General features: G+C 39.2%; 2 protein-coding genes across 2 annotated transcripts; one reads left to right on the top strand and one right to left on the bottom strand.

Moving 5' to 3' along the window:
* Positions 1 to 187: 187 nt before the first annotated feature.
* Positions 188 to 10,837, top strand: LOC103506417 (tuberin-like). The gene is made up of 10 exons (XM_008470803.2): positions 188 to 371; positions 858 to 1,150; positions 6,575 to 6,793; positions 7,123 to 7,314; positions 7,466 to 7,681; positions 8,047 to 8,227; positions 8,663 to 8,885; positions 8,964 to 8,996; positions 9,894 to 10,019; positions 10,668 to 10,837. Exons 1-10 carry the CDS (start codon positions 288 to 290, stop codon positions 10,835 to 10,837), a joined length of 1,737 nt encoding a protein of 578 aa, XP_008469025.2. The 5' UTR covers positions 188 to 287.
* Positions 10,838 to 11,007: 170 nt separating this feature from the next.
* On the bottom strand, positions 11,008 to 11,670 carry LOC103506418 (E3 ubiquitin-protein ligase SMURF1-like). Its single transcript, XM_026821470.1, has 2 exons — positions 11,490 to 11,670; positions 11,008 to 11,267 (listed from the first exon to the last, which is right to left on the bottom strand). The coding sequence occupies exons 1-2, from the start codon at positions 11,649 to 11,651 to the stop codon at positions 11,082 to 11,084; spliced, it is 348 nt and encodes a 115-aa protein (XP_026677271.1). The 5' UTR covers positions 11,652 to 11,670; the 3' UTR covers positions 11,008 to 11,081.
* Positions 11,671 to 14,084: the final 2,414 nt, after the last annotated feature.

A 14,084-nucleotide genomic window follows, 5' to 3' on the forward strand; every position in this document is an offset into this window, starting at 1 on the left:
ACATCAACTGTCCCCAGCAAAGCCTCCTTGCAAGCAACACAATGTGTTTGTGCGATGTGCGCATGCGTTTCTGCGCATTTCTTAAACTTGGACGTCAATACCCTTTGAACTATTTCATTGGAACGGCAAAAAAAAAAAAAAAAAAAAAAAAAAACTGTGTAATATACAGCCTTTTCTTCCTTTCTCCAGTACTTGTGTGCAATGTCTGCTTCCTCGTTCTCTACAAAGATCAGAGCTTAATTCCCCTGTGTTTGGACATATTTGACGCTGTGGTGTGCTACTGTAACATGTCACCTGAGGTCCTGCCTAACTTCATACGGACGTTCTGTCAGCTGATCAATTGTCATGCATACTCACAAGCTTCCTGGAAGGTAAGCCAAAATAAAGTGTGTTGTTCTTTTATAAGAAAACGTAATAGAAAAGTTGCGCTGACTTAGGTATGTTTTCAAAGTCAAAGAGCAGAAAAAATGAGGAACTAGGTAATTTTTCTTTTTCTTCTACCATCACTTCTAGATCCCGAGATAATCGATTTAAAAATCCCGGTAAATCTCAAACTCTGAGCTGACGTCACGGCATACGCTCCCGTACACGATGAAGTCACATCAACTGCCCCCAGCAAAGCCTCCTTGCAAGCAACACAATGTGTTTGTGGGATGTGCGCATGCGTTTCTGCGCATTTCTTAAACTCGGACGTCAATACCCTTTGAACTATTTCATTGGAACGGCAAAAAAAAAAAAAAAAAAAAAATCGGATTTTTGTCCTTTAAGGTTGTTTATTATTATTATTTCGGAGTTTTGACATCAGATATAGATTTTTAACAACTTTTTATGTAGTAATCAACCTTTCATTCCTGTAGGTGATGAAGAACGTGCTAGGTACAGACATGGGTCATGCCTCGGTGCATATCATGTGCAGTGTGCTCTCCATCGATCCCGACTCCCAGGACAAGCACAATATTCCCTCACTACGCGGCGCCACGTTCTCTGTCGCCCAGGCCATGTGGGGAAGCAAAGAGTTTCCCAATGTGAGATGCACGCTGAGTTCGGTGCTGGCTTATATGAGAACGGCCCTGATATGTCACCATCCACATTGCGATCATTGTGTTGTAGCTATGGAAGCGGGCAATTGTTTGCACATCCTGTTTGTCAAGTAAGTCGATTTTTATTTGGCGGTCACGTCCACTTCTAAAAATGTTTTATTAGGTTAGGAAGCACAGGTACATTCCTTGTTCTTTTAAAGATTTTCTACCTTTGCACCTTGGCAACATAGCCTACTTTTTTGATGACTCATTGCTCTCATATTCATCTGGAATCTGGATCGATTATAAGTACAATGATCCATTCTATCTCGAGTTGACGTGCACAACCTTCGGATAAGATTGTGTTGCTTCCTCCATCTCAGCTCTGTGAAACCTTAAAACAAGCTGCCGTTGTGCCACCAGAAGGGCGTAAGTAAGTCACGTGTTAGCTAAAATAAAAAAAAAACCTTGAAACAAGTACATAACCACAACCGCTATCTTATAAGTCTGACTCAAACAGTTGGTAATTTGATCTAGTTTTTGTCCCCACTCACCCACACTCTCTTTTTTTTTTGTCCCAACTCACCCACGCTCTCTGAAAAGATGCATGCCTGAATGAATGTAAAAATAAATCCATCTAAATTTAGACTTGTTCATCCTCCCTAATCTTGAAACTCTTCCCCGTTTTCCACATTAAATTCAATGAGTATATACCTACTTTTCTTTCTATTCTCACCTTAAAACATCAGAGGGATATGCTCCATAATGAAATTACAAGACGTTCTTTTCTGCCTTTCTTAATTGAATTAGGAAAAACTAAAAAAAACTAAGGATTAAGGAAAGTAATAACTAGAATTTAACTTTGGGAATACCTATTCCTGATTTTAATATCAATTTTTTTGTGTTTATGTGAGGTTTATGTTAAGTTAAAAATAGCAGTCAGCAGTGTTGTCTGTTGTTCTTACGGGACTACCACAAAAAATCCCAGACAAAACCCAAAAAATCCGAGGAATCCCTCAATTTTTAATATTTTTTTCAATACCTTCAAGTCCTATTAACTGCGCCGCAGGCGAAATTTTTCCAAGGTGATGGCCCCAAGTAATTTTATTATCTGTTTATCCTTTTAATATACCTCATCCGCTAATTTACAAAGGTGAGATTTTTGCAGGCAACATTAGCGTTGCAAGAAAAAATATATGGAATTGTAAATACTTTTCCATAACACCTATTGTTGTAATTTGTAATTGGTTATTATAACGTGACTTCACGACTGTTTAGAGTTTGGACTTTTCATCGGAACAGAAAATTAAAATCGAAAAAATAAAAATTTTGATTTTTTCACCTCGTAAAAATCAACCTCTTTCATTCTAAATTTTACCAAAATGCATCTCCGACATTAATGCTTAACAAGAAAAGAAGTAGATTGAACAGCGCCGCAGGCAAATTTTTTGAAAATTTTGGTCTAAAATCTACAGAAATTCATAAAATCGAGAATTTGGCGATGTTCAGAAATCCCTTAAAATGTTCGAAAATCCCTTAAAACCCCTCAATCCCTTAAAATATTTTTTTTATCCCAGACAGACCCGAAAAATCCCAGAAAAGGGATAAAAATCCCTTAAGTAAGAAGTGTACACTGGTTTTGATTTGAAGTTGAAGTTGAAAGTATGGTTGAAAGTTGAAGTTTGAACTGAAGAAAACAAATCACTTTTGGTGAATTTGGTGTTGAGAAGGAAGTCTGTCCATTCGTGTACCTCGTGGTCGTGGTACTCGTGGTGTATCTTGTGGAAGAAATGAAGAAATAAATTTCAGACGCCTTTTACCATTCAGGACCAGCTTTCAGTGCTTTCACCCTGTGACCATTGCAAACCTTTCTCCACAATGTCCAAAGACAAAACCTTTGAGAAGTTGAGGCAGTTTTTTCGTATGAAAAAAGGAGATGGTAAGTTTTCAAGCTGCACACTTGGATCCGCTTCCCTTTTTCAAGCACATTTGAGTACCTACCTCAATCTGTGACCAATTTCAGTAAGAGCTACAAAACATATGCTTTGGTACTTGTCTATAAGGTGTGGATGTGAGACATTGCAAAAATCTGCCTACAAGAGGGAATATACTCACATTATTTAGTAATTGGTTCTTTTGTAATTGGTTTTGTACCTTGTAGACTGTAGACTTGTACTCATTGCACAACTCACAATGAAGCAATTACTTTTTTTTTTTGAGTAATTGATTACATCCAAATTAGAACCGGTACTTTACAAGTAAAATAATTACTAGTATACATATTTAGTTTTTTGTTTAGTTTACCAAAGTGACACACATCTGATATGGTTTCTATTAGGCTCTAAAGCAATAGTTAATATCTGAGCCTAATATTCAGTCCCATGATCAAAGTAAAAGGGCATGGTGTAGTTTACTTAACATGTGAAAATTGGAAAGAATGACCTGAAAAGAGCTACAAAACATATGCTTTGGTACTTGTCTATAAGGTGTGGATGTGAGACATTGCAAAAATCTGCCTACAAGAGGGAATATACTTGCTTTAGGATTGTTTCAGTAAATTTGCGATAACCGTGTCTTCTAGATAATTACCAAAGTAAGTATGTATTTCATGTCTTTTTATGAAACTTACTATTAGCTGTTAAACCACGGTGTTTCAGTAAATTTGCGATTGCGATAACCGTGTCTTCTAGATAATTACCAAAGTAAGTATGTATTTCATGTCTTTTTATGAAACTTACTATTAGCTGTTAAACCACCTATTTAGCTTTTCATTTCCATTAAATTAATGTGCAATATGTATATCAGCTCTGTTACAGCTTCACCAGAAAGAAATCTTTCATCTGACACCAGAAATTGAGCGGGAAATATGTGCAATAGACAACAGCATACATTCAAGAATAAGAAAGCTGAGAGAACTCAGTGAGCATGTGCTGTACTCCCATCTGGATGATGTAAGTTTTGTACCTACCACACATAGAGTGGATGTCTGATTTGAGCAATAAATAAAACATTCAAATACTGTGGCCAGTTTCTTATGACTAGGGTGACCATAATTTTTTTGGCCCAAAGCGGGACGCAGTCTTTTTTGGACGAGGGGGGGGGGGGGGGGGGGGAGCATGTGCTCTACTCTCATCTGGATGATGTAAGTTTTGTACCTACCTCACATAAAGTGGATGTCTAATTTGAGCAATAAATAAAACATTCAAATACCTACTGTGGCCAGTTTCTTATGACCCAACAGCCCAACACTCAGGTTGTGGTTATGATAGGCTTGGACTCAGACTCTTGGGCTAGGTTTTTTTTTTTTTTTTTTTTTTTTTTTTTTTTTTTTTTTTTTTTTTTTTTGGTGGGGGGGGGGAAATTTAAAAAGTGTTTTTTTTGTTTTGGTTTTTTTTACATCTTGGCATGGAAGTAGTAGGTAACTTAAGCAAGTTGATTTTGAGCTTGTGAGGTATTTTCTAGCATATCTGTACCAGCAGCCATTTTTTTAAAAATTTTGTTTAAGAAATAATAAAAAGAAGAAGAAGAAAAAAGAAGAAGAAGAAGAAGAAGAAGAAAAAAAAAAAAAACATGAAGGAATTACTCATTATTTGTATGATTGAAGAAATTAAGGAAAAAAGCTAAAGAGAAAAGTGGAAAAATCACTGAAAATTAATTATGAAATATTAATTTGAATTATTATTTGAAAATTTTTGCCAAATTTACAAGCTTATGTTACGTTACCACCTCATTCTGCACAAGCCAAGCAAGTACAAGCATACCCAGTACCTACGCCTAACGGCCTAACCCAGTACATAACCATGACCTCAGTTAGCTTGGGTACTGAAACTACTGAATTAAAAAAATTTCCAAACAAAACTTTTTTTTTTTCATAAAGGCTCATTCAGGATAATTCATAATCATAATAAACCCTGGACTGAAAAATGCCTGGACTAAAACTGCAATAAAAGTTAGGGCTATCATGTTACCAGATTTTTGTCTCTGCCACACATAGGTTCCAGAGGTTTATTTATGGTTTCTGCCTCTTGTTGTATGTTTTCAGCTTGCTATCACAAAAATCTATGATCACATTGTTGATCTCCTCAAGCCTGAAGTTCCTAAAGAATGCCGATGTGTAACTTTTCAATTCATGAGATGTATTGTGCAGGGCCAGTACGAGAAGATAGCATTCATGAGACGCAAAATATTTCTTCTCATTCAGAGGCACAATATCCTCGAAGATTTGGTCCAGGTTAGTAAAATTACTAAAATTATAAATCTCTCTCCCTCTCCCTCTCTCTTTCTCTCCCTCTCCCCCTCCCTCTCTCCCTCCCTCTCTCCCTCCCTCTCTCCCTCCTTCTTAAACCAGGGAGACCACGTAGCTGCTGGATCATTGAGATGAAGAGATTATGCAACAGATGGGGGCTGAACGACTGGGAGTTTGACACAACATAGAGTTCTTTGGAGGCAAGGTTTCATATATCCCTAATATGCGATCGGAGTGAGTGTTTGTGTGTCTCTCTCTTAAGCTCTTTAACAATGGTATAGTCTCCATTCTGAGAATGTTAAAATATTTATAATTTATTTATTTTGCAGAGACTTGAACTATTGCAAACTCTGACGAAGAACGGCATTGATATCCTTCACTTTGAAGAGGACATTGTCAAGTTCATGATGGATTGGATGAGGGAAGTGGTGGACAACAACCAGACCGCGTTGTTCCTCGGAATTTTGGTCAATATTATCAAATACAATGCAGCTCATATTGATGATGATGTTCTCTCATGTATGTACAACAAATTAAAACAGTAATAGAAAGTAAAAAAAAAAAAAAAAAAAAAAAAAAAAAATTTAAAACCACACCCCTAGAAAAAAAAAAAACCCCGGGGGGGGTTGGGTATTTCGTATAAAAGTTGAAGTTATATAGGTACCTATGATGTGATTTTTGGTAATTTTGCAACGTGGCAAAAGTAACTTCGGAATTTCACAGGCAAAATAAGCAAGTATAGCTTAACATATGGTCCAAATTTCGTGACAATACGTCGAAAATTAACGGAGTTATGATAGGGGTAACAATGGATCAAAATGTTTCGTGTAATATACAGCCTTTTCTCCCCTTCTCCAGTACTTGTGTGCAATGTCTGCTTCCTCGTTCTCTACAAAGATCAGAGCTTAATTCCCCTGTGTTTGGACATATTTGACGCTACCTTGAAACACGCGACTTACGCCCTTCTAGTACCAACAACGGCAGCTTAAAGGAGCATTTTGAACAAAATTGATCGGACCTTGAAACACGCGACTTACGCCCTTCTAGTACCAACAACGGCAGCTTAAAGGAGCATTTTGAACAAAATTGATCGGAATCCTTTTTTTGGCTTTGGTACTTTTGAGCCCTTATGCAGGACACTATCCCCGACCTCTGGAGCAAGAAATCCAGACTACGTTTATTTTGTCAAAGTCTTCGTTTCCTGGACCATTATAGTGATTGTATTATTTAACTCCCGGGGCAAAAATGGCCTAATGGTCAAAAATTCCGACATTTACAACAATTATTTGTTAACACTTTTCGTCCTCAGGCTGGGGTCTCGTCTGGGCTACCACGTGTGGACGTGCGTACTCGAAGTACTCGAAGCCCTGGTCTCTCTAGTGGAGAACAAGCAGGGCAAACCGCTGGATCCTATCTCTGTCACTCTGGCTACAGAGGCACTGGTAGAGTGTATTGGAGATGTAGAACATCTGCTGCAGACGCGGCAGTTCTATGGCTCGGAGAAACGAGCTTTCGCACTTATTGAGAGGTGAGTTGAACTTGTTTTATTTCATTGAAGTACGAATGGTAATTGTAGAATGAAGTTATAGAACAATTAATTACGTCTATACTCTGTTCTATACTATGGCAAAAATGATGATCATGATAAAAATAATGATAATGATAAAGTGACCTAGATAGCAGAATAGAGAAAATGTATCTTTTTTTTATATGCCATACACCGCAGTCAGCCATAGTGAGGACTTGTTCTTTTAAAAGCAGAGAAAATCCTTTGAGGAACCTAACTCTTATGTATCTACCTTCTTCAATTCCGATATAAATACTCCCCTTAACATATTATGAACTTGTTTTCCGAAGGTGCTCCCCCATGCTACCGGAGACCTCGGTACTGCGACTCATCAACTATTTGATCAAGGGGATCGAACCCGTGGTCTTCAACTGGCTGGACAAGTTGGACTCCCTGATGGAGACGTATTTCCGCGTGGACAAGAGAACCAAAGTGCGAACCAAACTTCTGGACGAGGTGTCGATCATATTTGATCATAACTGGTAAGTTCACTTCAGCTGTGTCCACACATAGTCTGGACGAGGTGTCGATCATATTTGATCAAATTTATTACAATTAATCGATGATTAGTTTCATCTAAATCCAACGGATGGTGTGACTATCAAATAAATGTTCTATTTATCCTAATTTCAGTCGCCTATATGAAACGGAGATTCTTGAGATCATTCTGAAACATCTACGCAACATCCATCAGGATAGCGACCCAGTAGTTCGCTCTTCGGCCGCTAGGTTGCTCCTCAAGCTTTGTTCGGATGTCCAGTGTAAGGATATGACGCTGAAGCTGATGGAAACTCTACAGAAGATGCTCCTGCGGCCCTACTACATTAGCGAACCTCCGCCTATAGCCACGTAAGTAGACGATGGTACCTTGGAACCGCATTCTACTTTATCTACCGCGGCTGTTCTACTACCTAACCTCTTCTGGGCTTTCAAGATAGCAACGAGTGTCCATGATAAAGTAAGTCTATTAGTAGGCTGGTAATGTATTGACCGTTGCAATAAACTCTCAAGATTACGTAAGATCAATCAATGTGATTTCTCAATTTTTAGCCTTAAGATACCATGTTGATGGTATGCTAAAGGCTAAAAATTGAGAAATCACATTGATTGACCCCATCTGATCATGGGAAAAGGTGAAGAAAAAGAGGAATTGAGAGTTTTGTTCGTGTCAGTTTAGTGAAGAGTGAGGCCTAGTATTTATTTATTCTTTCCAGTGACACAGACGTGCAGGATATCAGAGTGATTATCGAAGGCCTGGTGTGTTTCTTCTCAACCAACCTGTACATCATGCCTAGTATTGATGTTATCAATGTGTTTACTATGCTAGCGGCCCATTTAGAATTGCACTACAGGAAACCTCATGTGATGGAAAACATAGCTGGTATACGACGTAAGGTAAGAGACAGATTTCTCATTGCTTTGGGTTTAACATAGTACACTTGCGTAAAAGTCTCAAAAGATCCAATTAGGTCATAGTGGCATAGGATTTAAAGAGCTCATGACCCTTCTTAAGCCAAAATACTCTCTGAAGCAGCTCCCATACGGGTTGTATTTAAGGACTCCTACGTGAAAAGAGTTTGAGGCCCAACCCTAACCTCCCCCCCCCATAATAATTACATCAAAATATGTAAGACCTTGGTTAGACTGCGACTGCGGGGGTAAAGGGACTTTTCAGTCCTATCCCAGCAGGCTAAACAAGGTATATTCTATTCTAAGCCTCAGAGTGAGCTTTTTGTGTACGTAATCAAGGCCAGTTAATGGCAATACTTTTTTTTTTTTTTAAAGCGCTTGGCAATACTTTGCATGATAAAATTTACATTCGTCTCACAGATATTCGACTGTTTCCTGCGCATTCGTGTGAACGGCTCGTACAACGTGGGCTACTTCGATCCCCCAGGCAAAACCAAATACTCGGCCTTCCTACAGATCGACTATGTAGACTCTCCTACTCCTCCTACCATCCGTATCGATGAGATTCGGTTTAGAGATAACGGCTCCTTGTCTGGTAAGTTTGAAGTCGCGGGTTCGATTCCCGCCTGGGGCGAACTTTACCCTGAACAGGTACTTACTTACTTTCCGTGTCCGGAAACAAACTTGAACATCAGATCTTGAATTTCCAGAAATTGGCAACCTGAACAGGTAAGGTTCGTTTTCGAAACGACTGGCTTTATTCTATCCTTTCGTCCTTCTGTCTTGGATTTTGGGGCGATAAGACCTCCGTTGTTACAGTTCCTTGTGGACGGGTTCCTTTGTTAGAGGGCACGGTTAGTCCAGTGCTTGCCATGCAGAAGGTCCCGGATTCGAATCCCACCATCGACAAAAATTTGTACTCGTTTTTCGATTGCAAATATTTCAACGGGTTCGAGAGAGAGAGAGAGAGGGCGAGAGCAAATAATAGCATGTTCAAGTATTGTAGAGGAAAAAAGTAAAAAGAGATGTGTTTCTGACAAGAGAGACGGAGAGCGTAGATAGAGAAAGACATGGGAGAGAGAGAGAGAGTAGATAGAGAAAGACATAGGAAATAGAGAGAGAGGATATGGGAGACAAAATAATGAAAACATACTGGGTTAGAATAAAAACTTTTTTCGCACCTAAAGGAATAACGTACCTAAATGTTTAGCGGTTACATCTCGTAAATCAAGGATAGCGTGGGAGTGTTGGGCATTTTTTCTAACCCTCTGTCCCAGCGGCCATGTTTAAATTCCATCACTCCTAAATCAATTACCTTCCTGTTGAACCAATGAACCCGGATTACGAAATCTAGATCTAGACCGCAGTGCACTAATAAAATTAAGATAAAAACTACAAATTAATACCTAAATATATCAACCTCCCGAAAATACTTCTAAGTAGGTATCTCAACTCTACTCGGCAACTCAACAGAATACAGAATGAATTCGCCAGAGCTTCTCGCTCTCTACCAAACACACGATATGGCGTCATACTGCCATTCAGCACTTTTGCTAAGCGCGGTATTCCGAGGCATCCATGAAAATTTTAAACTATTGTTTTTTTTTTCTCCAGATATTCTTGTTTCACTTTTTCCTTTTCTATTCCAGAGATCTCTACGAAGGACTCTCGGATCCTATCCTTCAAGACTGGAAGGACATTGTCAACCTACAGAAACACTGGATAGGCGAGCCCAATGGAGTGAGCTTTGAATTCCAAATACTACCCCAGCCTGAAGGTAAAATAGAATACTTTATTACTTTCCCTACCTATAGGAAAGAAAGTAATGTAATCAACTGAAATTTCCGATGGTCAGCTTTTAGTGCCAAAGTTTCCTTACCTATGGGAAGGAAAGTAATGTAATCGAGTGTCAAAGAAGGGGACGTTAAACAGGGAGTAGATCAGATTAGTCTGGCTGAGGGACTTTGAAGAGGGAGGATACCAGCCTGAAATTTCCCTTGCTAAAGAAATAGCAAAGGTTGAGTGCGAAGGGCATCCACTTGTGAAATTTGTAGCCAAAACCAAATGTCTTTCCAAAGCAATCGCCCTAGATAGGGCTGATTGAGAGGATGACGAAAAACGCCGACCCCGTCTGTACACGGGAAAAGGCGAAGGACGAAGAAGATTATTATTATTATTATTATTATTATTGTTGTTGTTATTATTATTTCTGCCAACCTCAGTGGTGTAGTGGTTAGCACGGTGGACTCTGGATCTGGAGGTTGGTGGTTCGAGTCCAAGTCAAGTCATTAAATTTAGCGTAGTTTATCAAGCGAGGAAGGACATTCGTGACAAGCATTCAATGCTGAACACAGTTAAAATTCCTTTTTTAGTATTTTTATTTTTGGTTTTCTATCAATCTACTCCATATTTGATTGGTTCTCAGGTACTTCTAACTCCGCCCCTACGGCTGACACGCTTAGCATTTGGCTACCTGAGGATAGAATAGAAGATGTTGCCAAGTCTCAAGGTCAATACATAACGGTCAAATCTAGTCATATCCTGGCCTGCAAAACGGTACGTAGCGGCAACACTGTTTTTTTTTCCGAATCATAGTATTGTAATCGGCTGTTTTTTTTTTTTTTTTTTTTTTTTTTTTTTTTTTTTTTTTTTTTCACCCCGCCCAGTTCACATGTTAAGTTGCAATTGGGGGAAAATGTGTACAGATAGGTAGTATCTAAAAATATCTGTCAAAAACTGACTCATGACAAACTTTAGGTTCATTATTTTTTGAGAAATTTCTCCTACTGGGCTGAAGATTGAACTTTCAAGACTGAATTTCTGGAGATTTTAGACTATTTTAGAAAAGAGTCCCCAAAAATCCGGTCAAGATTCGTAGATTCTTACCTTGTAAAGCTTTGAATCCTTGCAGAGGCACTCTCGAACTTCCAGTAACGAATTGCAATAGTCTAGCTCTCATCTCTTCACTATACGATTCCACTATCTGCCAGAACCATTTCACTACGGGCGTATCCGAGGTACAATGCTGAGAAAGTAGAAAAAATAGGTGCCAAATATTAGAAAATTGCTGAGAAAATAGAAAAAAAAAACAGATGCCGAAAACCGCTGAGGAAATAGATAAAATAGATACCAAATATTAGAAAACTTCTTTCATTTTACGGACAAAATAATAATAATAATGATAATATAAAAAAAGGTCAGTGAGATTCAATCAGTTGACTAATGGAAAAACCCTTTTTTCTCTCACCTTGAGTCGGGTGTGTTGCTTCCAGTCGTGAATATCAATCGAGGTCAGACCGCCAATAACCAACTCGAGTTCCCGCTCATCAAATGGTCGCAACAAATGTAGGGGTACAATCTCCGTGAAGCCTTTCTGTAGAGCGAGGAATTGCTGCTCTATACCTCGCATGAATCTCCAGTTCACATACAGCCTGGAATTAAATCAGTAATATGTAAAATGTAAATGCTGTTTCTTTGTGTTATTACGTCACAACTTTGGTACTCACTGCAGCATTGTAGGATTTTCCCAATATCTCAATAATCCTAAAATCCAATGTGTGAATCCTTTCTGTAGAGCGAGGAATTGCTGCTCTATACCTCGCATGAATCTCCAGTTCACATACAGCCTGGAATTCAATCAGTAATATATTAATAAATGCTATTTCTCGTTATTCTTCTTCTTTTTCTTCGCCTTTTCGCTTTTCCCGTATGTAGACGGGGTCGGCGTTGTTCATCAGCCTTAGGGTTATCGTTTTTGGGCTGACATTTGGTTTTTAAGAGGTTTGACAGAGGGAACTGTAACTGCTATGGTCTTATCGTCCCGAAATCGAAGAGAGGTTTGACAGAGGGAACTTTAACTGCTATGGTCTTATCGTCCCGAAATCGAGGAGAGAAGGAAGACAGGATAGGAGAAAGCCAGCCGTTTCCGAGAACGAACATTATCCCATCAGGATAAAATCCGCCCCGGGCGGGAATCGAACCCGCGGCCTAGCGCTTACAAGGCAGACGCACTACCAACTAAGCTAACTAGGCTGGCTGGGGAGGGAACAGGTAGGCTTTGACCTTTTCGAAAATTCAGTTTTTATTTACCGTTCTAATGGAAAAAAAAGGCTCAAAGAGTCATGACGTCAGAGTTTAAGAAATGCGCAGAAAGGCATGCGCACAAACACATTAATGTGTTGCTTGCAAGGGAGCTTTGCTTGGGACAGTTGAAGTGACTTCATCGTGTACGGGAGCGTATGCCGTGACGTCAGAGTTTGAGATTTACCGGTATTTTTAAATCGTTTTATCTCGGGATCTAGAAGTCGTAGAAGAAAAAGAAAAAATCCCTAATTCCTCATTTTTTCTGCTCTTTGACTTTGAAACCTTGCTAAAATCAGCGCAACTGGTCTATTGAACAGAGTGAGTTCTAAATTTAGTTTGTTTATCACCTAGTGATTCTGTGGTGTACCTAGTGGCCCAATAGACTTTGGATCTGAAGGTTGGTGGTTCGATTCCAAGTCGACCAAAAACCGAATGTTCTAATGACACTCCTATCCCTCTCCTATTACATATTTTCATCACCTATTTTTTTTTTTTTTTTTTTTTTTTTTTTTTAAAATTTTTTTAAAGCCAGAGAAGCTACCCCACCTTTTGGTTATTTCTAATTTATGGCGCTACCACGCCACCTGGTGGTTGAACTAATTTCCTTATTTTCCATTAAAAGAGGGGAAATGACCTTCAGAATAGGAGAGATCGTCTCACAGTTTCCGAAAGGTAAATACACCTAATATAAAGTTTTTAAATTCCGAGAGCAAAGGTGAGGGTGGGGGGGGAAGGGCTTCCTGGATTCCTGGGTCTCCGCTCTAAATACGGCCCTGATATAAACAGCCAAATATTAAATCGAGGTGAAAAAATTAACGTTTTAAACTCCGGTGTTTAGTTATAGCTGTCAGAAATAAGTTTACATAAATTGATTGTTTTAGCATATTTAAGTCAAGAGGTACACGATTGAAAAAAAAATTGAGCCAATACCTATGTCCATGGTTATAAGTGTCATAACAGGTGGATTTGGACTTGTTTTGATGGCAATGTTGGCCAAGAGAGAACTTCCACATCTTATTTTTGAACCCATGCACGCTCAGATCGTCCGACAGAGCTAGGATCATCTGGTCTGACAGACCTAGGATCATCTGGTCTGACAGACCTAGGATCATCTGGTCTGTCAGGCGATCGGAGCGTGTGTGGCGGAAAAAGCTCGAGCCCCAGGGCTGTCAGACCGTCTGAGGCTTTTCCTGTCACACACGTTCCGAACAAAATAACAAAAAATCAAAAACAAAAACTCACCCCTTTGGCTTGGAAGATCTGACAGAATTTGTCCAAACTGATGTGGTCTTCTCCACACAACACGAATGCTACGCTCTCCAATTGTTCAGCTAGGTCTATCTGCTTCTCATCTCTGCAACAATAAAGAAGGATATTCAAGTTAGAATAGAATAGAATGTAATGTAAATGCAGTTTCTTTGTGTTATTATGTCACAACTTTGGTGCTCACTGCAGCATTGTAGGATTTTCCCAATATCTCAATAATCCTAAAATCCAATGTTTACCTAACCATGCTGGCACCGGTCGCTATGCGCATTTATATGTCATAGCTACTCATTTTCCTCACGAGGCTGAGTGGGCCCCGCAACAGCCAGTCACGGAATCAATCATTTGCATGATACAAATTTCTTGACCCCGCCGGGAATCGAACCCGGGTCTCCCGCGTGCAAGGCGAGCGCAGTGACCACTGTAATTATATACCTAGATAAGAACATACACAGATTGATATGGATATCGCACATGTGTATATGGACTTGTC

This window comes from Diaphorina citri, unplaced genomic scaffold (assembly GCF_000475195.1).
Source record: "Diaphorina citri unplaced genomic scaffold, Diaci psyllid genome assembly version 1.1 scaffold234, whole genome shotgun sequence".
Taxonomy (NCBI): Eukaryota; Metazoa; Arthropoda; class Insecta; order Hemiptera; family Psyllidae; genus Diaphorina; species Diaphorina citri.

Coding starts and splice junctions, on each gene's coding strand:
- LOC103506417 (XM_008470803.2), top strand. CDS start 288: ATGTCACCTGAGGTCCTGCCTAACTTCATACGGACGTTCTGTCAGCTG. Junction 372..857: donor ACTCACAAGCTTCCTGGAAG/GTAAGCCAAAAT, acceptor TCATTCCTGTAG/GTGATGAAGAACGTGCTAGG. Junction 7,682..8,046: donor GAACCTCCGCCTATAGCCAC/GTAAGTAGACGA, acceptor TATTCTTTCCAG/TGACACAGACGTGCAGGATA.
- LOC103506418 (XM_026821470.1), bottom strand. CDS start 11,651: ATGCGAGGTATAGAGCAGCAATTCCTCGCTCTACAGAAAGGCTTCACG. Junction 11,268..11,489: donor AGCAACACACCCGACTCAAG/GTGAGAGAAAAA, acceptor CTACTTTCTCAG/CATTGTACCTCGGATACGCC.